Genomic DNA, 25,223 nt, shown 5'->3' with positions numbered 1-25,223 from the left:
GCATCTGTGGAAATATATATCCTATTTCTAGCTCAGTCATTGTGCGGATTACATGGGGAGTGGTGGTGTGTGTTTTTGTATGTTTGTTATTAGGCAGGAAAATAACATGCACAATTAGAATGATTTGTTTCTTGGTTACTTTTAGCTGAGATATACCCAAAGCACTGGAAGTGTTCAATATACATCCCAATTCCAAAAAAAGGGGATCCCAGGGAATGCAGTAATTATTGAACTATTGCCTTAATATCCCATGCAAGTAAAGTAATGCTTAAGATTCTACAACAAAGGCTCTTATGGAGCGAGAAATGCCAGATGTCCAAGCTGGATTTAGAAAGGGAAGAGACACAAGAGATCATATCACAAACATACGTTGGATAATGGAACGGACCAAGGAATTTCAGAAGAAAATCACCCTGTGATTTATAGATTACAGTAAAGCCTTTGATTGTGTAGATCATGAAAGACTATGGAATGCTTTAAAAGAAATGGGGGTGCCACAGCATCTGATTGTCCTGATGTGCAACCTATACTCTGCACAAGAGGCTACTGTAAGGACAGAATATGGAGAAACCGATTGGTTCCCCATCGGAAAGGGTGTGAGACGGGTGTATTTTATCACCCTGTTTATTTAATCTATATGCAGAACATATCATACAGAAAGCGGGACTGGACCAAGATGAAGGAGGTGTGAAAACTGGAGGGAGAAATATCTATAATTTAAGATATGCAGACGATACCATACTACTAGCAGAAACCAATAATGATTTGAAATGAATGCTGATGAAAGTTAAAGAGGAAAGCACAAAAGCAGGACTACAGCTGAACGTTAAGAAGACTAAAGTAATGACATCAGAAGATTTATTTAACTTCAAAATTGACGAGGACATGGAACTTGTCAAGGATTATCAATACTTTGGCACAGTCATTAACCAAAATGGAGACATAGTCAAGAAATTAGAAGAAGGCTAGGACTGGGGAGGGCAGCTATGAGAGAACTAGAAAAGGTCCTGAAATGCAAAGATGTATCACTGAACACTAAAGTCAGGATCATTCAGGCCATGGTATTCCTGATCTCTATGTATGAATGTGAAAGTTGGACAGTGAAAAACGGATAAGAGAAAAATAAACTCATTTGAATTGGGGCATTGTAGGAGAACTTTGTGCATACCACGGACTGTGAAAAAGACATAGAATTGGGTGTTGGAACAAATTAAACGAGAACTGTCATTAGAAGCTAAAGTGATGAAATTGAGGTTATCATACTTTGGACACATAATGAGAAGCCATGATTCACTTGAAAAGACAATAATGCTGGGAAAAACAGAAGGGAGTAGAAAAAGAGGAAGGCCAAACAAGAGATGGATTGATTCCATAAAGGAAGCCACAGACCTAAACTTACAAGATCTGAACAGGGTGGTTCATGACAGATGCTCTTGGAGGTCACTGATTCATAGGGTCGCCATAAGTCGTAATCGACTTGAAGGCACATAACAACAACAATACCCAAAGTCACAAACCCCTTTAAATAGGACATATTTTACTGAGAATTATGTTGCCAGAGGGAGAGACTCCATAATAGTATAAGCTGCAAAGCTGGAAAATCCATAGCTGAAACCTCACTTCAGTCATGAAATCACTGTTCTGTCAGTCTCAGCCTCTACCTGTAATATGGGGCTACTAAAGCTGCTTTTTTTTATCTAAGATGTTGAAATGATCATGGAAATATATGCAGTGTACTTTGAACACTTAGGGAAAGTGCTATACAATTAGTCTGAGACCCAAAGGACCATGTGCAGACTGCAGACTTGTGAACACAGTGGATTTTTTCTAGCTCCCCTTCCTACTGCAGGCCCTGATATCCTCCATTCCAAAGCTGCTTTGAAGGCTGATCTCTGGAACAGAATTCAATGTGGCATGTGCAGTTGCAAAAGGGACACCGTCATCCTCTCTCTGCCTCTGAGCAGATGCATTTTATGCTCTGTGACACAGCTTTCCTGGTGTCCTAGACTGTTCCTTTGATTAAAGTTATTTTCTTACCCAGTTCTAAAATATCAGCTTCAAGCTTTTAATATGTTACATTTCTCAGAAGATAAATTGTCAAAATAATTTCTTTACAGGGATATGGAACTCACCTAATGAATCATCTGAAAGAGTATCATATTAAGCATAATATTCTCAACTTCCTTACATATGCGGATGAATATGCAATTGGCTACTTCAAGAAACAAGTGAGTAGTCTTAAGACGATGCTTTAAAGACTCTTCATGGAACCAATTTTTTTAAAATGGTTAGCTAATGTGGGGATGAATTTTAGGTGGTTGCTGAGCAGAGGGCTGAGCAGAAAACGGTATTATCCCTTGAATCTGAAGAGCACTGTATGTAAGTCCATGGTCTCTCTGCTTCCTTGTGGTGACATTTCACTCCTGTGCTGTATTGTATTGTCTAGTGGTTATCATGTGACTCCTCTGCATTGGATGAAGTTGTCTCACCAGCCCTATACTCCCAGCAGGATATCAACCACTGGTAGGAAGCAGTCAGAGCTTGGAAAAGTTACTTTTTTGAACTACAACTCCCATCAGCCCAATCCAGTGGCCATGTTGGCTGGGGCTGATGGGAGTTGTAGTTCAAAAAAGTAACTTTTCCAAGCTCTGGAAGCAGTCATATAGTAACCAGTACTAAGACAGCAGAGCGGGATGGAAGTGGAAAGTCATCACAAAGAAATCACTAGTGTGGAGGTAGTGTCATGGGTGGAGCGGCCTTACAGTTTTCTCCAACAGCCAAACCTAGGATTGGGTTGCCCTCTCTAGGGAAGTTATCTGCCTTCAAGAAGTATGCATTCACCTGCTTGTGACAAGATAACTGAAAGGAAGAAATTCTTGTTCCCCCATGTATTTGGGAGTTAACTGGAGATTTTACCATTGCTTTTGCATAGTTAAACATTTAGCATTTTATACTGTTTTAATTGGATCATTTTATTCTTGTTTTTAATATTTTGTAAATCATCTTGTAAACATTTTTGTCAAAAGTCGGAATAGAATTTTTGTTAATAAATTTTCCTAGGAATGACAGAAACAGTAGCTTTATTCATAGTGTACTATATTTTGAAGCAAATTTCCAATAAAACTTTGACTTACAATCCTATTCATATCTACTTAGAAGTAAATTCCATTGTGTTCAATGGAACTGACTCCCAGGTAAGTATGTACAGGATTCTAGCATTTGACCAAAATTACTAACAAGCAGACTCCACCTCCCCATTTGTGGGCTTTTTACATTTTTAAAATTGATTTTATACTCCCACGTTTGCAATGGGTGACCTGTCACCAAACCGAACTTTCCTGTGGAAATGGCACCCTATTTTGAAAAAATGTGTTGTGTGATCACTCTCCTTCCTCTGAATAGGGAGTGGCTACATGCTCTTAATTCTTCAAAGCAGCAATGCTACTTTCAAGAATATGCACATGAGAGCAGCAGTAAATGCAATTAATTTCAAAAGATCAAGGAGGGTAGCTGAGCCACTGGTGGAGCTGCCTCTCTGCTTTTTGGTGTTGAACCTACTTGCCCATCCCTTCCTAGTAGAACTGACCCATACTATTGAAGCTTCATGGGAGGTTTCTTCCTTTAATTTCATTGACATTTTTTTAAAAAAATATTTACATGCCATTGGGGTTTTGTTGTTGCTTTTGTTTGGGTCTTTACTTTTTGAGGTCTCACTAACAGTTGTGCATCAGTAGGAACTCTACTGAGTACCTATGTAGATTGGAGGGTGACTTTGAAAACAGGATTTAGATAATGAACTGTATCTAAAAGAGGTATATAGTATGACTGTAGGTACGTGTGTAATTCAGTAGTATGTAGGTTGATGAATTATACATCAGTCTGTGCTAATCTGACTGCAGAATTGTTGCCTGAAAGCACATGAGGCAAAAGGTCACTGTGCTTTCAGGAAAAACCACAGTGACTCCAGAAAGCTGCTGGAAAGCAAGCAAGCAAAGTACATTGACCTTTCTTTCCTTAGGGATTTTCTAAAGATATAAAAGTACCCAAAGCAAAATATGTTGGCTATATCAAGGATTACGAAGGAGCAACTTTAATGGGATGTGAATTAAATCCAAGGATTCCTTACACTGAATTCTCAGTCATCATTAAGAAGCAGAAAGAGGTAAAAAGTGATCTTTTATGTTAATCAAAAATATTTTTTTAAAAAACCCAAAGCACTGGAACCTGCAAATATTTCTCAGGGATAAGGTTTATTGCACAACTCTGACAGAATAGCTTGTTCTGAGTAGCTTTGGACATTTCCCCCCTTTTCTTCCAGCCACACAGTATTGGTATATGGAACAATTTCTGTTATAAATAGAAAGCAGTGAAATATTAATTTGTCAGTTTGATACACAAAGATATAAGGAGGGTGGGAGGTTCCATTGTATTACAAGCTAAACTTACTTGTCAGATCTGCAATTTTTGGTAGTAAATATTTACTAAGAAGACTATATAAACCACACCTCCATTCAAAAGTGGATTTCAGGGTGATACGTGTCAGGATAAAAATTCACGATACAATATTAAAACAAAATAGCTCAAGTATACAAAAATACAGCAAATTTATTTCTTAAATTATAACCCATCCTTCCTCCCTGAAGAGTGCCCAACACCTTGAAATGAACCCAGGAGCTCACTGTCAGCCAGCCAATGCAGCGGTCTCAAAACTGGAGTGATGAAATATGAAAGGAGTAAACTATTCAGCCAGATAAAAATAGTGATTCAAAATTCATGGACAGATAAAAAGGTTTTAACAGAATTTTTGACACTGATACCACAACAGCAGGTGAAGAGTTGCTATTTAAGGCTGCAATCCTATGTACCCTTTCCTGGGAGTCAGTTCCATTGAGCACAGTGGGACTTAATGTCTGAGTAAACATGCATAGGATTGCTTTGCCTCTGTATAGCATATAATGTAGTGCAGGGCTGGCTGGCCTTTCTGGGCATTGTCTTCTGGTGATCTCTCGGCCATATACCAGTGACCCAAGAAGTATGTGTGGCAAAAAAGTGTCTACTTATACTCTGGCAAGTGTATACACACACAGTGATGGGGTAGGTGGGATTTGAACCCATGGCCCCCAAAAATATCAGGACAATTTTCCATGACTGTACACAATTTCTCCACATCCTCTTCCTTGCCCCCCCCTTTATAAACCTTTGGCAGGTACTCCATCACATGACAGCAGAGCCCCAGTGCTCTGTGTGTGCATGTTTTCGGCCAATGCTGATACCAAATGCTCAAGAATCTTGGGGTGGGGGTCATAAGAAATTGCTTGTGAGGCCAGAGGGTAGCTACCTCTGATATTAGAGGCTCCAAGCACCAAGTTACCCTAAAACCAAGGGCTGCCTCGGCTCTCTCAGCAATAAATCAAAAGCAACTTTTTAAATAAAAAGTAAAACATTCTGCTGTGTTTTTATCCAAGAAAACAACCTGTTTTTACAGTGAAGGAAAGTACAAAATTCTCTAATGCCATAGTTCCAGAGCATGGTCTGAGGGCACAGATGCAGCAACCTTGCTGAAGCTCAGCAGGTGTGGGGCTGGGCAGTTCCTGGATGGGAGGCAATCTGGGAACTTCATGCATGCCACCTTGAGTTCATGATGGAAGAAAGTCAATATATAAAAATGTAATTAAAATAAATAGTCCATCTTTAGTTATAGGCAACTGATCTTGGTGGTCCCGAGCATCACCGCTCAGATATGTTGCATTCAGCAGAGCTCGGATAAGCATCACACTGCTGATGGTGATATGATTAAAATCTGCTTTTGTGTGTGGAGGTCGTTTACATGCATGGATATCTTAGGCACCTGTCATGCCCTTACTCATATGTCTGGAGACTCAGTATCTACTTTCCTTTACTCTAAAATTCTAATCTCTGTGCTACTTTTGTTGCAGATTATTAAAAAGTTGATTGAAAGGAAGCAAGCTCAAATTCGGAAAGTTTATCCTGGCCTTTCTTGCTTCAAAGATGGTGTACGGCAAATTCCCATAGAAAGCATTCCTGGAATTAGTATGTACCATTGTTTATCAATTATTGTTTGATTATTTTTAAAAAATATAAGGTTACTATAACTTTTGAGTATATTTTTGGTTAATTTAACTTTAAGAGCACTGGATTTTCTTCTATTGATGTGCTTCTAGTTATTATAAATGTACAATTTTATACCACTTTTAAAATAATGCATGAAGCAGTTAATTATATTTCAGTTTGAGGCTCTGCAATACTATATGCATACATTGATTTATTGTTATAACCACAGGAGGTTTTTATGCTTTCCTGTACAATCGGTGCCTTCTCTGACAGATGTATTGTGCTTTATTGGGTACATAGATTTTAAATGCAATCTTAAACATGTTTACGTAGACATAAGTCCCAAAGAGTGCAGTTCAACTTAGTAAAGAAAATATCCATGGGATTGTTGCCAAGTATCCAAAGTTACACAAGGAGAGTTCTGCTTGTGCAGTGAGGCAGGCAGTTCCTCTCCTCTGCAGTCCTGTATACTCCCCCACAAACCTCTCCTGAAGGTTGAGAAAGCCTCAGGAAAGATCTAGAAATAGGCCCAGGGGTTGCAAGAGGAGCAAAATCATCAAAATTGGGGAGCGGGGAGGGCTGCCTTATGCAAGTGTAAGGGACTTTGTGACTGTGCAAAACACCAGTGGATGCTCTCCTGTGGGATTTGCTTCTGAATGAATTAGTGCAATGAAGCTCACTCACATATATTTGCGTAGGATTACAGCCTTAGTCTTGTTAAGCATAAACATTTGAGCCCTCAAAACACTGTGCCAGTGTTTTCTTCTTTGAACAGCAGAACTCTATGCCATACCCCAAACTGTATTTGAAAGTCCTGTTTCAAAAGTAGTTTGTCACATAGCCTGGGAAGGGGCAAACTTGGGATGTAGATTAGGGGATGATTTTTAGTAAGGTAGGGCGAGTAGATAAATAAGTTGCATTTTAAGTTTTCATTGTTTATTCTGTTTAGAAGTACTGGGCCATATAATTGTGTATTGGGAGTGTTGTATAAAGCAAACTAGATGGACTTGAAATGACTAGCTATTTTTTATTGGTCTTTAGAAAGGATGCAATATAATTTTAAGATAGGTTCATATTAACTCAGTTACTTTTTATCTTAATGTACTTCCTTCTTAAATGCTTTACTTTTGTTTGCTATATAGGAGAGACTGGTTGGAAACCAAGCAGTAAAGAGAAAGGGTAAGTGTTTGGCCAAGGGAATGAGGAACCCGTTCTAGGCTGCCTGTGAAATATTTATATTTGTTGCACAACTGATAAGTAACCAAAGTGCATTTTAAATTTCTGGGCTGTTGCTTTTTATTTCACAGCATTACAAAAAGAAACATATAATACATTTTGATTTTGTCTATTTTTTTTTTCAAGTAAAGAACCCAAAGATCCAGATCAGCTTTACAGCACACTAAAAAACATTCTGCAGCAGGTCAAGGTGAGTATTAATTTTCAGTAAATATTTTGAAACCTTTTCTGCTTTGAAGAATTGATTCATGCTTATATGCTTTCTTTACCAAGAGCCATCAAAGCGCTTGGCCATTCATGGAACCAGTGAAGAGAACAGAAGCTCCAGGATACTATGAAGTTATAAGGTTTCCAATGGGTAATGCCATTAACTTTTTAAAAAGTAGAAATGTAAATGAATCACAAAGGGTCTTTAAATTAAATACATAGACTTTGATCCCTCTCACCATGAGTAGAAGGAAAAATGTATTAATACTGCTCCATGAAGTCTTGCACACATACCTGCAGCGGGTAACTTCTTGCAACACACTGCAGCAGATCTTGAATTATAGTTGTGCCGAGTCTTGTGGAAGAGTTTGCACAAACAGAAGATAATCTCCAGATTTGGGGTCACTTTTCTCCCACAACACTCTTATGCTAGAATGATTGGAAATAGCCCTTTTGGATTTTCCACTTGCAGGAAGGTGCTTTTAAATCTGGTTATAATTACCTATATTAACAGGACCTTTGGCAGAAAAGTGCTTTACATAGTGCTACAATTCCACACCACCACAGGACAAAATACAGGTTTGGCCTATTGAGATATTTTCATCCCCCCCCCCTCAATATAATTTTAGGGGATGTGAAGGCCAACACAGCACCAGCCACCCTGTTTCCCCATCTCTCATAATTCATGTTTCCTGGGCTACTAACTGAAATCTAGTCACCACCTTGAAACAGGAACTTTTCACTAAGGTGCAGGGGACAACATGTCAAACCCAGGATATATTAATACTATAGGACTAAGATTCTATTTGTGTTCTTAAACAGATCTGAAAACTATGAGTGAGCGACTTAAGAACAGGTACTACGTGTCTAAGAAGTTATTCATGGCAGATTTGCAGCGAGTCTTTACTAACTGCAGAGAGTACAACCCTCCTGAAAGTGAATACTACAAGTGTGCCAATATACTGGAGAAATTCTTCTACACAAAAATTAAGGAAGCTGGGTTAATTGACAAGTAATCAGTCTTTCTGTCATGCAATCAAGATGCCTAATTTAAGAGCAGAATATGCAGTTGATCTTTCAATGAAATTGGAACATGTGTTTTATTTTTTTTATTTACTAGCACTTTTAAATCATGTAATATAGAAGAGTTTATTTTATTAAAGTCTTTTTAAATGTACACTTGCATGCCCTTTTGCAGTGTATTCAATAATACATTTTTATTAGAGGTATTGCACAAACTGTTTGGAGATTTAGAAAGGGAAATTTTCCGAGCAGTGAATGTTTAAGCTTAATGTAATGCAGTATAAAATTGTAAAATAGCTTTTTATTTTTTACAACAGATGCTAATGAAGGGGAAAATGAGTTTTATATATATTTTAATGAAACACTCAACTAAGAAGGTGCTATGAAAGGATGAGAAAGAACTTCTCTAAGCTATGAAAATACCTAAATAGGTTCAAACTTCCTCTATGAATTTGGTTTTTAATATAAGTATTTGCAAAGAAAATCTGACTAAATATGTAGCATCATCTGACTTTTTCTATGTAGGTCATGTTTCCAAAATACCTGTGGTAGTCACAGACCATTCTTTTTAGTCTTTTGTAGAACCAACCAAAACATACTTCAAATGAACCATCATCTTTTCTACCATTACTCCCCAATCCAAAAATTGCATTGTCTGCTTAAGGTTTTTATCTACCATTATCCCTGAAAAGCCACTCTGCCCTCAAAGTCACACTTGGTGCTGCAATGCGTGGGTGAAAAGGATCCGTCCCACTTTTCACATACATAGGCTAGCATGAGATGGCATAAGTAACATGATTGATACACATCTGAAACAAATGCGCATGCAATTTACATGTGCATTTAACCAGCACATATGACCTTTTACTGTCCCTACACAATGGTAATTCCTCTCCAGGTGCTAGTACAAACAACTTTCTTCTGAGTGATCATTTTTTGTGGTGTGCAGCACTCTCTGGATCAGAACTGTAGGTGATACCTGCAAAGGTTTTATGAAACTTCATAAAAGTAGTGTTGAGCACACCCTTCTCTCTGTGTGTTAAATAGGGACTTCTGTTTTATACACTATTACATTAAACTAGATTTTCATCCAAAGTTTTGTAACAAAAACACTTATTGGAACATTACTAATCATTACATCCGTATTTCGGCTCCTTACACTATACATTGGGAGTTACACTTTCACTCATGTAAGTGGTGGTAGATGTGAGGGGAAGAAAATGCTCACCAGCCACTCAGTTCTGTTATAACATGAGCTGGCAGCAACTATCTTACAACACAGGGAAGAAGAAGAAAATGTTTTAATATTTTATTTCTTTCCCCTAATTTATTCAGTGGCATTAGAGAACTAGTTTCATTGTTTTTATATGTGCTGAAATATATCACTAGTAAAACTGATGTAGAAAAACAGCAAACGGAATTACAACAAATTAATTTTCTTCCCAAAATAGTGTTTGTTCTAAGATTAGATTATCCTTGGTAGAAGGTAATGGTACAAAAGATAGTCAGAATGGTAACATAGAAATGCCTTAGTGCTTTAATATAAAAATCTGATTTATTTAGCTTTGTATTTAAGGTACAATGATGCAACTGTGTGTTAGAGTATTTAAGTAGTAATTTTCAAGTATTTTGTAAACTGGGCCAACAGAATCACCTCTTAAGCTTGATATCCTGTGAAAGTGTTATTTTCAAAGATTCTTATTGTCTTGAAATTAGAGTCTCTTCTATACTGAGAACATTTGGTTTCTAATTTAAAGATTATTTTCATAGATATTGTGCAATAAAGCTATATAGTACGACGTGTTTTAAAAATACTTTAAATGAAATTCTACATTTGTAAAATTATTTATTGTTCTGGTATAAAATAGTTTTAAATTATATGTATAAAATTAATCTTGTGTGCTATTTCGTACTTTGCATATAAAAAAACCCTGAAATATTATTTTGTGTGAGCAGACTTTCATATTACTTTTGGATATATTACATAATCTGGCAATTGTACCATCACCTTCAGATGGTAAGAAGTGGTATTCACCACCAAAAAAACACTATGCAATTTCATGTGGTCAGTCCGTTTTCCTGTGGGCTATGATGTCTCTGTAGGGTTTGTATAATATTTATGGCAAGTGCTGGTTTTGTAGGTTAAATATGGTAAGTAGAGTGAATTGGAAGTGGGGAGTACATGTGATGGAATGAGGGATGTTGTGTTGTGAGCGTCTGGGTGGTTGAATGTATATATGGGAGAATGACAGTTGGTCAGGGGTTTGGTTCCGGTTTGGGGTTGAAGAGAGGGGTGGATGTGTATTTAGACGGTAGTGAGGCAGGTTTAGGAAAAGTATAATGAAGTAAGAGAAACTATAATATGTTGAAGATCATTTATATGTAACTACATGCATGACAACTGAATTTGGAACCAGTATCTATGGTGGCAGTGGTGAATGGTTAGTGCATCGGCAGGAATCCAAAGGCAACCCAGGGCTATAGTCTTTAAAGACAGAAAGATACAGGGGGGTTGTGGCCTGAAAGTGTACCTAGACACTTAATAGCAATCTGTTAAAGGAGGAGACTAAGACAAAGTCTCAAGGCAGCATTGCTCTCCAGTGTGTCAGGTAGTGATGCCTAGTGGTGGGATCGTAAGAGATCTGTGCCAGGGCCAGCGCAAGGAGTCTGATGGGCCAATTCAGTTTTTTAGAATTGATCTGAATGATGAAAAGGAATGCAACTATTCCCACAAGAAACCAGCTTCTACATACATGAAGTGGACAAATAAAAATGTTTCCAATTCACCCCTCAGAACCTATGTCAAGATGGAATGAGGATAGCTTTACAGGGCAAGCTTTTAACCCAGAAAAGAAGTCCTGCTGTGTTCAGTAACCACGCATACAAATGCACCTAAGAATATTTATAAGAGCTGTGCTATAGTCCTTATGCAACTAGACTGAAACATCAGAACTGCAAATGGAGTCATGATGGAATAGTACTAGGTAACAAACTAAAACAATTACCTTTTTCAAAATTATTAAAACATTTTATTTCAATATATGTAGTCATTTAGAAAACTACAAAGATGTTCAACAGTTACATATGTAATTGGATAATCTACTATTAAAATGATCTGTGTTTGGCAATAAGTAGGATTCCATAAAACCTAATTTGAAACAAAAAATATCCCTATTGATAAGAAATGAGACAAAGCCGCTATATATGCCTACCAATTCAAAGTGTTAATGTTCACAATTTTTAATCTATAATCTGGAAGTTACATAGAATGTAATTGTATGGGTGTCGTGGCAGGTCAGGATGTGTGTGTGTGGCTAAATATTAAAATCTAAACACTAACTAAACAGCTGAATGTACAAATATACAGTTAAAATTTTCCAGCAACATAATGTTGGCAAATACACTTACGGCATTAAGAATACTGAAATTTACAAGTCAAGTTAATGGTTTTGCTTGAAAAATCTGTTCCAAGACAACCAATACAACTCATTGTATCTGGACAGTTATTTCTTTTCAACAGACTTGCGCTTGCTGCTCTTTTTCTGTTTAAAAATGGGAGAATTCAGAAAACCAGTATCTGTAAAACGGTCTCCTCTTCTGAGCTTCCTATCGAAACAAAATATTAACATTATTAATATTTGAAAGTATTGCCTTACCTCATAATTAAATTAATGAAAAATGTTAAAGTTGATTTTATCTTCAAAATTAAATTTCTAAACCAAATTACACAACCAATTTATGAAAGAAATTGGGGTACAATCCCTTAAAAACAGATACTAACACACTGATACTTGGTTCCTTATAGCTCACACAAAGAGTACATCTGCGTTTCTGCTGAGACATATCTTTTGCTTTGTCACTGATCAGCGGGTGAGAAACTCTAGTTTGGGTGGAGGTGGAGGTTGATGCAAAGTTGGTAATATCACCAAGGCAGGGACGACCTTTTTCAAGAGTCCCAAATGCGTTATCTGCTTGAAAAAAAAAGTTTAATTGGTATTGAGAGCAATAAATAAGCTTTAAACAACCTCCATTCCATTGCTGCAGACAGTACCTTAATATTAGTAAAGTTCTATACATAAATTCAGCAGAAGTGAAAATTATTTAGTTTTTTAAAGCTAAGATGACAAAACTTGGCTCTTTCTAGAAAACAATCACTGCCATAGTTAGGCAACAAAATGTGCAGCAAACTTTTAACACATGGCTCTGTCTTGCCTAAATCTATCCTTTGTGTCAGTACCAAGATCTGCTTAAAAATAGGATTGGACTATAACAATTTGGCCCAGGATGCCATTTTCACCAAACCATACCCGCCTATTCCATCCCAGCTGTCATATGTGATGTCACGTGTGGGACAGGTAAGGATGCAGCTATAAAGTAACAATGGGAAACTTAGTGAGCTCCCCATTGTTACTGTGAGCCCCAGATGTACACAATTTAAGCGTACTTTCTTTTAGTCATTTTTAGGTTATGAGGAACAAATCAATCAATCTGGAAAACACAAGACTGGCTGCACTTTCTCCCTCTGGAAGGGTCCAAGAAAGAAAACATGGAGTTCCAGCTGTCTCAACCCTCAAAAATTGTAGAGGAGAAATGGCGGCACAGTGGAACCCATAAGCGAAAGGCAAAAGGATGTCCACTACCACATATCTCCCACAGTGAAAGAGTGCTCTTTATTGGGAGACAAAATGTAAGGACATCAGCAAATCTGTATCTAGTCAGCCCCCTTCTTGGCAATTCTGGAGTAAGACTTAAAAAAACCCAATGGGGAATATTCAACTGCGGGGTCCCTCTTGTGCAAATGTCCTGCAGCAGAGGGAAGGGAAATCCTATCATGCCTGCTGGAATTTAATTTGTAATATTCTACAAGTTAGTTGTAGATACCCGTTTATTCATATACAGATAGCATTTTTCAAAATGTAGTAACTTACTTGCCACAGTTTCCTTATCTGTAGAATTCTCAGTTTTAGTACTCCTGTTTCCCCCCTCAGTATTTCTATCATGTTGTTCATACACAGCCTTCTTTGATTGAGGTCTTGTATGTACTGGGCTTACATCAGTCCTGCATCCCAAGCTTTTCCTAGATTTCGATTTTTTGATGTAAGGTATGTACAGACTATCGTCAGAGTCCTCGGAAACAAATGATTCACTGCTAGATGTTTCTGCTTCTATGTAATTTTTATCACTGATGTTATTCTCTTCATCCTTGTTTTGTCGAAAAGGTGTAATATGGACACTCTCCTCAAAAGTAAAATCATAAGCATCACTGGAACCAAGTGATGTATCTGTTTTTTCTTTGGCACAGCGCTGTTTATTATAGTTTCTTTCTTTTTTGGATCTTGTTCTGGAGGAATTTTTTATTGTTTCCAGTTTTCTTTTTTGGCCTCGCTCTTTTAGCATTTGAGAACCTCCAATGGTATTAAAATCAGTTTGTTCTGAGATTACTGCTAAGATATTTGATTCAGTTAACATATTAGATTGTCCCAAAGTTTTATCTGTGTTGATGTCATGTTTGTACCCTTGAGAAACATATGTTTCTTCCTGTTCTTTATCGTTTTTCTCTAAACATGACTCAGGTCCATATTCATCTTGCTGGCAACATTCTTTTATCTGCTCAATTACTTCTGGATTGCTACCTTCAGATACACACTGTTCATTCTGGGTTTTGAGCCTACGGTAGCGACAACGGGTAGATACCGTTTTTGGTAAGGAATTACCAAATTGCCTATCTTCTTCATTTCTGCTTTCATGCCATACATGATCTTCACAGGAACTACTTTGCAAGCCTGATAATTTACAATAATATGCATCAATGCCCACTAGTATTGGACCTAAAGGGAACTAATTTGACAGTCATTTCTGTAGAGAAGCTAAAAAATGCACACCACGTTTCCAAAAACATACATTTCCACAATTATTCATAAGAGTTACTAGAATACCACAGAAAAAATATTAGGAGATGATAAATATGATTAATAAGTTCTGACACAATGGTCCATCAGAAAGCAGTTATAATGAACAAAATACTGATACAGAAAAAATAAATACAATTCACCAACAATGCCTGTGCATAGAGAATTCCACAAGAGATCAATCAACCCTGTTTTCTCAGCTTGTTCCATTTCCACAAGCATAAGCAATTGTATCAAGTCATTTTTACCTCAATATAACCTCGCGTTGCATGGGTTGTGCAAGTGCACAATCCTAAGCTGTGGAAGGTGGGAAAGAGAACAGGGCTGACTGAGCCCTATGAGAACCTTCTGTGTAAGGATTATGCCCAGTACAATGTAACAGCTTTTACATTTGTACGTACAATGTATTTACATTTGTGTCCAGCCATCTGTGCCTGAGCAGTCAAAGCAGCAAGTTTGACTTAAAAGGAGATTTAATAAAAAAAATCTTATGGTAGTTAGCCAGTTGGTGGCTCTCTCGTGACAGAAGAATCTTAGATCCAGCAGAGACTTCTGTCAGCCCAACAAGTATTGAGGCAATCTTCAATTAATCTCTTCTTGCAACTCCCCCAAATCTGCTCTGTAGGGAAGGGGAACCCTTCAGTTTGGGGTGGGGGCTGCAGGAGGAAATCACAGAAAAATGCCTTGATCCTTGTTTCAGACAGAAGGCTTTGCTGGGTTAGTGAGCCTTCTGTCATCAGAGGGCCACCAACTCGATATAAACCTTTGTAAAAACAACTGCAGGTATGGCAAGGCACAAGGAAATGGCCTTGCATATGTAGATTATGATTCGGTTTGAGAAACAGAAACTCAAAGCCTAAGACTGCAGTTCTATATCCACTTATCTGGGAACTAGCATCTCTAAACTCTATGGGCTATATTTCTGAGAAAACAGGCACAATATTGCAATAAAAGGTATGCAGAATCAGCTGAAGTTCTTTTGATCCCAGTCAATGTTCTTCAATAGTTAAATTTTTCATCCAAGCATTCGAATGTTAAATGTGGAATTACCTACCTATATTTATCTGTGGTGGTGTGGCTGATGATGTATTTTCAACACCTTGCCTGCAATCAGATACAAAATATCCATATTATCCTTTATTTCAGTTATAAATGTTTTATCTTGCTTACTTAAATCTACAGCAAGGAAATGCCTTAGATGTGCCCTAAGAAAAAAAATGGTAATGCATTGAAATATTTTAAGAGTGAAGATTCTCTGACAGCCATTTTGATATACATACCCCAAATTAAGGCTGTTTCCATATTTTTCAAATCTTGTTTCCTAAATTAAAATTGAATGAGCACTTCAACTCATGTTAACAAAGTTATCAATCAGGAATTTGCCTTTAAGAGAATGAAATACAAAGCAACTTGGTAATTAGTTCATTCTCAACTTCAGTTTGTTTTTGGATAGGAAAAGAACTATTAATTAAAAACTGTATGAGAACATGCTTTTTAAAAGACATTCCCAAGTTCAAGTGTTATGTACAGTTGTAAAGTACGTGTCGTTCCCAGGAACCAATTGATAGACTTCTTGCACTACTGTCAGGAACTGCTGTCGACTGCCTAATGTGAGATTTATAATTGCATCTTCTGGAACTAGACTGGCTTTACTCGCATAGGCTGGCCACTGGTTCTTTCTGGGCAGGAAGGACTTCCTGTCTCAGTGGTGCTTTGTTTGAGAGTATCTCGTGTTTCTGGTCTTGCTCTTCAATCCTGCCTCCTGGCTTTCCTCCAATTGCTCTGGTCCTGAGTCACTCAAGACTCCTGTTCACAGACCAGCCCTGATAATTACTTCGGGAGAAAAATACGATTTCAGTATATAGTCAGATTCATTGCATTTCCTCAAATTATAATTTCAGATCTATGAGAATATTTTTGAGCTTGGCATTGTTAAATTGTTACTTGGTAGATTCTAATAATTCTATTTCAATATTGGAAGTCTAAGGGAGAACTTTTTACACGTCCTTCTTTCACCTCTTTTGTGGTTGGCACCATCACCCTTTTTGAGTCAGTGCTCTAATATAATGGACTATAATTCTTAGTACATATATTCATGGTATAGTTTCCATGAACTAAGAATATAGCTTGTTAAGAGAAGGAATCTTGAAATTTAATAAGAACTACCAGTCAACATGAAAATACCATTTTTCTATCCTGCACTCCCGTTTCGGGGGGTGTTAACAGTAACCACTTTCAGTCATATGCCTACTTCTAAATACAGGTATTATAATATAAAATGTATTTTATCTATATAAGTTTCTTGATTTTTGTTTGAGAGGAAAAAACAACAGGCTAGAGAAAAATGTAAATATATTAAGTACACTTACAGAGAATCTTGTTTTCTTAAACTACTAGAATCACATTCTTCAATGTCTGAGGCACACAGAGTCTGGTTCTGTAGAAATGAAAGATATCAAGCTGAAAATCTTATCGAATGCACCTAACATGAAGTACACAATGAAATCAGGTGTCTGAAAATGTTGTTCCCAGAGGCAGCTCACGAGGCCGTTTGTTGGAAGGTAACAGTCTCCTACAGATGAGCTGTTGTCAAGGGGTAACTCAATGCCCTTACTGGAGAACTTTGTAAGGCAGCAGTATGGAAGATGCCAGCTAACCAACATGTAGGTGCACAGTTAAGGGAGGGGCTTAGTTGACTGTCTTAAGGGTGGTGGTTCACCCCCTGCTTAAGAGGCCCTCCCCAGTCCCTGAGTTATTGGACTACTACTACCAGGCTGGAATGTCCCTTTTTGGGGCAAGGTGATTGAAAGGGTAATGCCAGTCAGCTCCAGGTGTACCTGGAGGAACTGGATTATCAGTGGTTGCCAACTCAGTGCCTGCAGGTACCAAGGCCTTCAGTGTTGCCCCCAGGCAGGGCCTCCACATTCTGTGGAAGTAATCAGACTGGCTGCTCCTACCTATCAGCCAATGAGCAAAGTCAGAGATGTAATTGATAAGTAAGTTGTTTGGACACCAGATAATAGGAATCTCTGGGGTCCTATAGAGCTGCTGTTTTATCCTCCCCATTAGTGCTACTTTCCTATTTTCTATTTGCTTCTGTCTTATTTTCTAGAAGTCCCTGGAATCTCCATAGTTTGCCTTTCTTTTTTCCTATCCACCAGGATGCATCTTTCCTATGGTGAGTTTGTCTGAGATAACGTAGTCCCTATAAGTTATTTTTTAAAAATACTACTACACAATAAGTGCAGGTGGATGTTAAAAGAACTGCCTCCCTAAAAAGCAAATGCAACATATGAAAACTTTGCAAAGAGGCTTAAGCATGTCTCCTGCTGTGCAGAAGCTAAAGATGAGGCACTCGTTAAGAATTCACTGTATAGTCAACTTATTGATTGATATCCCACCCTTCCTCTCAGCAGGAGCCCATGGCGGCAAACAAAAGCACTAAAAACTTTAAAACATCATAAACTTTAAAACACATTAAAACAAAACATATTTAAAAACGTTTCTTAAAAAAGCTTTCAAAACATCTAAGATTAAAAACATTTTTTATAAGGTTTAAGAACATATTAAAAAGCAATTCCAACACAGATGCAGACTTACAGTACAAAGGTATGTCTACTCAAAAGTCTCTTTGTGCTTAATGGGGCTTATTTCCAGGTAAGTGAGTACAGGATAGCAGCTTATGCTTTGGTTTAGGATTGGCATTGGGGAAAAAAGGTTCTTGCGCCTTTGATAGCTGTATCTCCATAATTGGAACCAGCAGCACATAGATGACTTCCCATAGTAAGCATGAGGTTGTCTAGGAGCGAGTGGGAGCAGCAATGACTCTATACTCTCTCATTTTGTGTTATGCCATGTCCCCATTTTGTGACTGATGCTGTCCCCCCCAAAAAGATTGCTCAAAATTCATTTGTGTCCACTGGTCCAAAAAGGTTGGCAACCTGATGTAGACCCATTTCGAGATGGCTTCAGGCCTGGTTTTGGCATTGAAACAATCTTGGTCATTCCAATTTATAACCTTTATTGGGAATCAGGGGGAGTCCAACCTGCTGATTCTCCTCACTCTTATGGCATACTTCTGGAACTCCTCTGTGAATTGAGAGTTGGTGGTGTGGTGTTATGGTGGCTCCACTCCTATCTGCAGGAGTGATACCAGACAGTAGCACTGGGTATCTTCTGCTTAGCCCCTTGACAGTTACACTGAAGGTTCCCACCAGGTTCCATTCTTTTCACAATGCTATTTAACATCTATATGAAGCCACTGAGAAAAGTCATCCAGGCATTTGGAATATGGTGCTATCATAAGTTTTTAAAACTGCTTAGAGGTTTCTACAATCAATATAAATTTTGGTAAATAAAAATAAATAAATATGCAACATGACACCCAGTTTTCTTTCTTCATCCCATCTGAATCAGGCAAAGCTGTTCAGATGTTGAACCAGCATTAATGGGCTGGATGAGGGCCAAATAACTGAAGCTGAATCCTGACAAGATGGAGGCACTGATGGTGGCAGTCCCCAGGTTTGTGAGTAGGTGACCTGTTCTAGATGGAATTACACATCACCTGAAAGAGCAGGTTTGTAGTCTGGAAATGGTCCTTGAATCAACACTATCATTTGAGGGGCAAATAGCCTTGATGATGAGGGATACTCCAGCTACAGCTTGCAACAGAATAGCCTTACAACAGTAGTACATGCTCTGGTAACCTTCTGTTTAGCCTATTCCAATGTGATCTATGTGGAGTTGCCCTTGAAGGCAGTCCAGCAATTGCAGTTGGTGCAAAACACAGGTGGCAAAGCTAGGTGGGACCATGTCACATAGCTCATGAAAGTATTGTACCGACTGTCTATTTGCAAACAGGCCCAATTTAAGGTAACTTGCCTTGATATTAAGCCTCATACAACTTGCAACCTCTTGCATTGCTTCCTAACCCATGCCTTAAGATCTGTTGGAGAGGCCCTGGTGATATGGCACTGGCTTTCCCATCTCCTTGATATTACCTTCCTGCATACCATCTCACAATCCACCACTAGTAGTTCCTTTTTTTTAATCTTAACACCCTGTTCTGAAACTTATATATGATGTTGTGACATTAGACAGTGAAAGATATGCAAAATAGACCCTATATAATCAGAATCTACTGTTAGTAAAAACACTTGGGTTATGCAGATAACAAAGATGGTGTAGATAGAATCATGAGAGAGGATGGCAGAAAAAGATTTCTGCTTAGGGTCCAACAGGATTTAAGCAATTTCTAAGTAAAACAACATTTTGTTTTGGGCAACAACTGACTTGACTATTAATAAAATATTTACATGGATGCAGAGCTGATACAGTCTACAATCACAAATGAAAATACAAATACATGGAAGGGGGAAAAAACTTACAAAAACAGTGGTATGCAGATCTTTTTCAGGACCAAGAAGATTTGTCACATTGAGTAGGTTTTGAACAACTTTAGAAATAATCTTCAAGGCAATTAGTCTAGTCTAACCAAAACAAAAAGTTAATTGTAGCTACAATACAACACAGCAACACAACTCATTCCACTAACATTCTTACATTCAGTGGACTTGCTCAGATATAAAAGCAAACAGGAAATAGCAGTTTCTGTTTCTTGTTTACTGTATAACATATTTGCTACTGCAGGTCACATTCTCAAGAACCACCCTTCCCCATACGAACCTAAGTGGACCATAAGGCCCCTCCAAAAGATGTTCCTAGGCTGGCAACAAGAGAACAGGTCTTTTCTGCGACAGTCCCCCAATTATGGAAAGCTCTCCTCAGGGAAGCTTGCCTGGTACTAACAGTCATATTTTCAGTGCCAGACAAAGACTTTTTATTTTTCCAGGCATCTGGACAGCACTAATGATCCAGCTTTTAGTGTTTTTGTGTATTCGTTTGTGTGTTCAGCAGAAGTGGATATTTTGTGTTTTTAGGTGATTTTTTGGATGAACAATCTGTATTGTTTTAAGGGATATATATTGTATTTTCTTGTTCTTGTAAGTCGCATCAGAACTCCTTCTGGTTGTCTAAAGCGAGAAATAAATCTAACCAACTAAGATAAAATTTTGCCAACTATTATTGTCTACTTTACAGCTTACTGGAAAATCTGAAGGGAATACATCATGCATCTTAGAAACCAACTACTTGCTTTAACACCTGTAACAGTCATTCCGTTGAAGAAACTATTGGGAACTCATGTGTTGTTTCTATAAGACTTAACTCCTGAAAAGAATTACAAATAGCATTACAAGACAAATTGTGCAATCCTATACATAGCTACTCAGACGTAAGTTTCACTTAGTTTATTGGGACTTATTCCCAGCTCAGTGTGTATAGGACTGCACCCTTAATCAACAGATCAGTCAACTAGAGCATTCCCAATTTTGCATCTCTAGATGCTGGGGAAGGCTATACAAAAGCTTTAAGAAATTAATTTACTACTCAATCTAAAGCTTTAAGTAGATTTAATCGGTAAACACCAATTTCACTGGCAGGGATAGACCCGGACCTGCTTGTTTACTTTTTGAGGTTACCATGGTATTGTGTTTACAATAGATCAGATAATCTCCCAGTGTTCTTTTCTGAAACATCTTCCAGGGTTTCAATCAGTAGCCATTCCTATTTTGTATAGTATATAAGGGAGTTCATTGGAAAAGATCATACTGAAGAATGTTGCTAGCTATTACCAATATGACAACAATACAAAATAGCCTCCTTTTCATCTCGAACAGGTCATACAATCTCTCTGCTTATTCAGTGTCTCACCTTAGTTTGAGATTGGCAAAAACCAAGTTTAATGACTTCATCACAAAGCTTCTCAATTGGGATACTATCATGTGTGCTTGGTTTTTCTGCAATGAAATTTAACTATATTATAATAGAACATGCATATATTTAAATGAAATGTTAAAAGAAATACCTCAGCATGTTCTTTTCCTTGTTGTGACACCAGCTTTCTTTGCAAAGCAAACATCTGAAATTTCAGACACTGATATTCTTTCTTTAAATTAAGAATTGTATCTTGTGCTTCTCTCATTTTGCTCTTCTCCTCTTCTAAAGCAAGAGCTAATGCTCGATTGTTTGCCTGGAAGCTTTTCATCTGTGTAAAAGAGTTGTCTGGAAGAAATTGGAGATATTCAATTCCTAAAATTTCTATTTCTAGAAAAGCTTGAGTACAATATTTTTTAAAAATTACCTGCAATTTTGCCCTTGACAGATAAGACTTGGTTGCTTTTGCCCAACTTTGCCCATTTTTTATTTTTCTTTTCTTTCATTCGTTCTTTTATATCTTCCAGACTGTCCTTAAATGACTTCTTCAAGCATCTTTCTTTAGCCATATTCCACCTTAAAAAATACAACTGATTATGGTTCATCATATATTCATGTAAAAGTCTTTCTTACCGCTGCAAAAATGAACTCTTTGTCACACATTCTATTACAAAAATAAAATTTACAGCTACTTGAGAAACATTTTGGCATCATAAAATGGTACTGAAAAGATAAACAATTAATTAATTAATGTAACAGACTCCTACTGAAAGTTATAATTTGAAGGAAGATGCTTAGTTAATTTGAACCAGTAGTCTTAAGACGCCAACTACAGCTTATTAAAGCTGCTGGTGAAAACAAGATAGTCAAAATAAGGCTTTCTACTTTATTTATTAATAAAATCTCTTATCCACCCTTCACCATAAGGTCCAAGGGGAGGTTTCAACAATGTAATATACACTTATAAAAACAGATTAAAACAATTCCAGTATTGGAACCAACATGATGAATATATCCATTTCAGGTTGGTAAACGGATGTTAGCTTTAAGTGTGAGACACCAATCTCACCACCATCAGAGTGTAGGTTAAATACAGTAGTGTTGTCTCTCCATTTTGTTTTTTGAATGCACATGTCTATCCCACATTTTCCCTTCTATTATTTTTGAGATGTGATTTGTTAATTATTGTATGTTAAACAATGATTACATGTTAAAACTTATATATTATAGGCACGTGAAAAACATGAAAATAAGTGAGTTCCAACAACAAGCATACAATAGGGTTGTTCAAGCAATATAGAAAGCTACTTTTAAATATGTGTTTTTTAATCTATATGGCTCTTTCCTTTTGTTTACAAATTCAAAACCTAGTTTTAGATATTTTTCCTACACATATCATTCATATCTGCTATTGAATCTATCAAGCTAAAATTCATTAGATGCAGGCATAAATGCAAAAGCATGTAAAGCACCAAACCCTAAGTTTGGTGATTATAGTCATGAGAGCTATATTTTGAATATGATATACCTCCTAGTTGATGGCATTCAGCTTATATGAGATAAATGAAAACACACATAGTTATCATCCCCCAAAGTAACAGAAACTTTCTTGCAAAAAGGTTTACTAATTGTATGAATGTTTCAACTGCACTGTGGCTGGCTACAAGGGACGGTAGGTGTGGGAGCACATCACTACAACAGAACTAGGTAGAGTGCTATAAACCCTGTGCCTTCAGGGTCTCTTGCATGCAAAACCTTTAGAGGTTTGCTTTCACCAGGGCTGTGGAGTTGGTATGTCAAACCTTCGACTCCGACTCCTCTATTTTTCTACTTTCCGACTCCTCTATTTTTCTACGTCCAACTCAGATTCTTTCATAAATGGCAAATGGTATATTAATGTATCAATATTAATAAATTAATATTAATATTAAAATATTAATTTTATTTTGAAGTCGGAGTCAGTACATTTCTACCGACTCCACCCAAAATTGCTTCCGACTCCAACTCCACCCAAAATTGCTTCCTACTCCTATTCTATACCCTGGCTTTCACTGTTTTAAAAAATAAAACACGCCTTTGAATAATGCAAGCTCTAAAGCTTCAAGGCACTGAAGTCAATCCCAAAGGAAGGTCCCCAGCATTTCTACAACTGATTCATATTTAACTCCCAAGTGGGATTTTGATCTCAGGTATCTGTTTCACATTTACCAATGGGTCTAACATAAGACAGGGTGTACATTCTGAGCTGCATTTATTTAAAACTAATTTCCTACTTTGGACATAGCAGGGAATTCTTATTTAAAACAAACTAGGATTTCTGTGCCAAAGCTAGTGCATGAGGTAAGGAAAAAATACACTCTTCATAAACCATGGAATGTACATCAATTCTTTTACAAGTTGCAGTGTTTTCTTTTGAATTTTGGGGCAGCAGTTGATGATGGTCTAGCATGTCAATCTCCAAAACATATCTTCATTCTACAGCTTTTTAATAAACATAATAGTATTATTAAATTATTATTATTAAATTTTATTTGTTAGTCGCCTATCTGTCCGAGTTAACGGACACTCTAGGTGACTTACAGCAAACATAATAAAACAATATACACTCAAAAAAGGCACAGGTAATCTAAAACATCCATTAATACATTACAAAAACTCATCCACCCCGAGGCTTCTGTAGGCCTGCCTGAATAGCCAGGTTTTTAAGGCTCGGTGAAAACCCAACAGGGAGAAGGCATGTCGGAGATCCAAAGGGAGAGAATTCCAGAGAGTGGGGGCCACCACCGAAAAAGCCCTCTCTCTGGTCCGCACCAGCCTAGCTGTTTTGACTGGTGGGACCGAGAGAAGGTCCTGTGTGGCTGATCTTGTTAGGCGGCCTACTTGGTGATGCTGGAGGCGTTCCTTCAGATAGACTGGGCCGAAACTGTATAGGGTTTTAAAGGTCAAGACCAACACCTTGAATTGGGCCTGGTAAGCAACTGGTATCCAGTGTAGATCTCTTAACACTGGGGTGATATGATCCCAGCGGCGACAGTGTGCAATCAAACGTGCCACCACATTCTGTACCAGTTGCAACTTCCGGACCGTTTTCATGGGTAACCCCACATAGAGCGCATTACAGTAGTCTAAGCGAGAGGAAACCAGGGCAGGTATCACTCGTGGGAGCAGATGCACAGGAAGGTAGGGTTGCAGCCTCCATATCAGATGCAATTGATACCAAGCTGCCCGGCTCACTGCCGAAACCTGAGCCTCCATGGACAGCTGGGAGTCAAATGACCCCTAGGCTGCGGACCTGGTCCTTCAGGGGTAATCTCACCCCATCCAGCACCAGGTCGATATCTCCCAACCTTCTTTTGTCACCCACGAGCAACACCTCGGTCTTATCCAGGTTCAGCTTCAGTCTGTTCTCGCCCATCCATCCACTCACGGCCTCCAGGCACTTGGACATGGTGTTCACAGCCAACTCTGGTGAGGACTTAAATGAGAGATAGAGCTGAGTGTCATCCGTGTACTGGTGGCACTGCAGCCCAAAACTCCTGATGTTGGCACCCAGCGGCTTCATTATAATATAATGATAATATAAAACATTATAATATAAAAAATAAAGAAGTTCATATCATCTATCCTTTTATAATACCCTCCTCCCTCGTATTAATAAAATAATTAAGGGAGGGTGTAAAGAAGTAGATCCAAAGCGTTCATGCATAAATTCTGTACAAATACTTAAGAAATAGTTCATATTTACACATGCTTCAGTTGCCACCATCTCCTCTGGCTTTCCAACCCTCCTTCCCCCATAAAATGTCAAAAATGTTCTTACCCTTCATAAGCCCCCATTTAGCCTTTGAAGGTATTAGAATTTTAGTATCCAGAACATCTTTGATCAAAAATTCAAATAAATTAGATTAATAACCAAATCAGACAAACACAATAAACAAACAGCAGGGAAAGATTAACCCCCAAAATTAATTTAATTAGGCAGCAGTAGAAATCACAAAAGAT

General features: G+C 37.8%; 2 protein-coding genes across 4 annotated transcripts in view; one reads left to right on the top strand and one right to left on the bottom strand.

Annotated features, from left to right (window-relative positions):
• The window catches only part of KAT2B (lysine acetyltransferase 2B), a 49,837-nt gene extending 39,380 nt beyond the window's left edge, over positions 1-10,457 (top strand). For 2 of the 3 annotated variants that reach the window (XM_061586974.1, XM_061586975.1), the window contains exons 12-18: positions 2,118-2,228; positions 4,019-4,162; positions 5,937-6,051; positions 7,215-7,251; positions 7,435-7,498; positions 7,582-7,666; positions 8,338-10,457. In XM_061586974.1, coding sequence (XP_061442958.1) covers positions 2,118-2,228; positions 4,019-4,162; positions 5,937-6,051; positions 7,215-7,251; positions 7,435-7,498; positions 7,582-7,666; positions 8,338-8,531 — 750 coding nt within the window. In that variant the 3' untranslated portion in view covers positions 8,532-10,457. The remainder of the gene's footprint in view (positions 1-2,117; positions 2,229-4,018; positions 4,163-5,936; positions 6,052-7,214; positions 7,252-7,434; positions 7,499-7,581; positions 7,667-8,337) is intronic. The other variant, XM_061586977.1, reaches the window with a different exon arrangement.
• A 1,134-nt stretch (positions 10,458-11,591) lies between these two features.
• SGO1 (shugoshin 1) overlaps positions 11,592-25,223 on the bottom strand; it is a 19,957-nt gene continuing 6,325 nt past the window's right edge. The window contains exons 2-9 of the mRNA XM_061587201.1: positions 21,649-21,797; positions 21,373-21,569; positions 19,835-19,936; positions 16,817-16,884; positions 15,502-15,551; positions 13,467-14,321; positions 12,320-12,509; positions 11,592-12,144 (exon numbers count right to left, since the gene is read on the bottom strand). Coding sequence (XP_061443185.1) covers positions 12,042-12,144; positions 12,320-12,509; positions 13,467-14,321; positions 15,502-15,551; positions 16,817-16,884; positions 19,835-19,936; positions 21,373-21,569; positions 21,649-21,790 — 1,707 coding nt within the window. The 5' untranslated portion in view covers positions 21,791-21,797 and the 3' untranslated portion in view covers positions 11,592-12,041. The remainder of the gene's footprint in view (positions 12,145-12,319; positions 12,510-13,466; positions 14,322-15,501; positions 15,552-16,816; positions 16,885-19,834; positions 19,937-21,372; positions 21,570-21,648; positions 21,798-25,223) is intronic.

Source organism: Rhineura floridana, chromosome 10 (assembly GCF_030035675.1).
Source record: "Rhineura floridana isolate rRhiFlo1 chromosome 10, rRhiFlo1.hap2, whole genome shotgun sequence".
NCBI classification, from domain to species: domain Eukaryota; kingdom Metazoa; phylum Chordata; class Lepidosauria; order Squamata; family Rhineuridae; genus Rhineura; species Rhineura floridana.
Note: the sequence above shows the minus strand (reverse complement) of the source record. Positions and strands in the feature narration are given on the sequence as shown.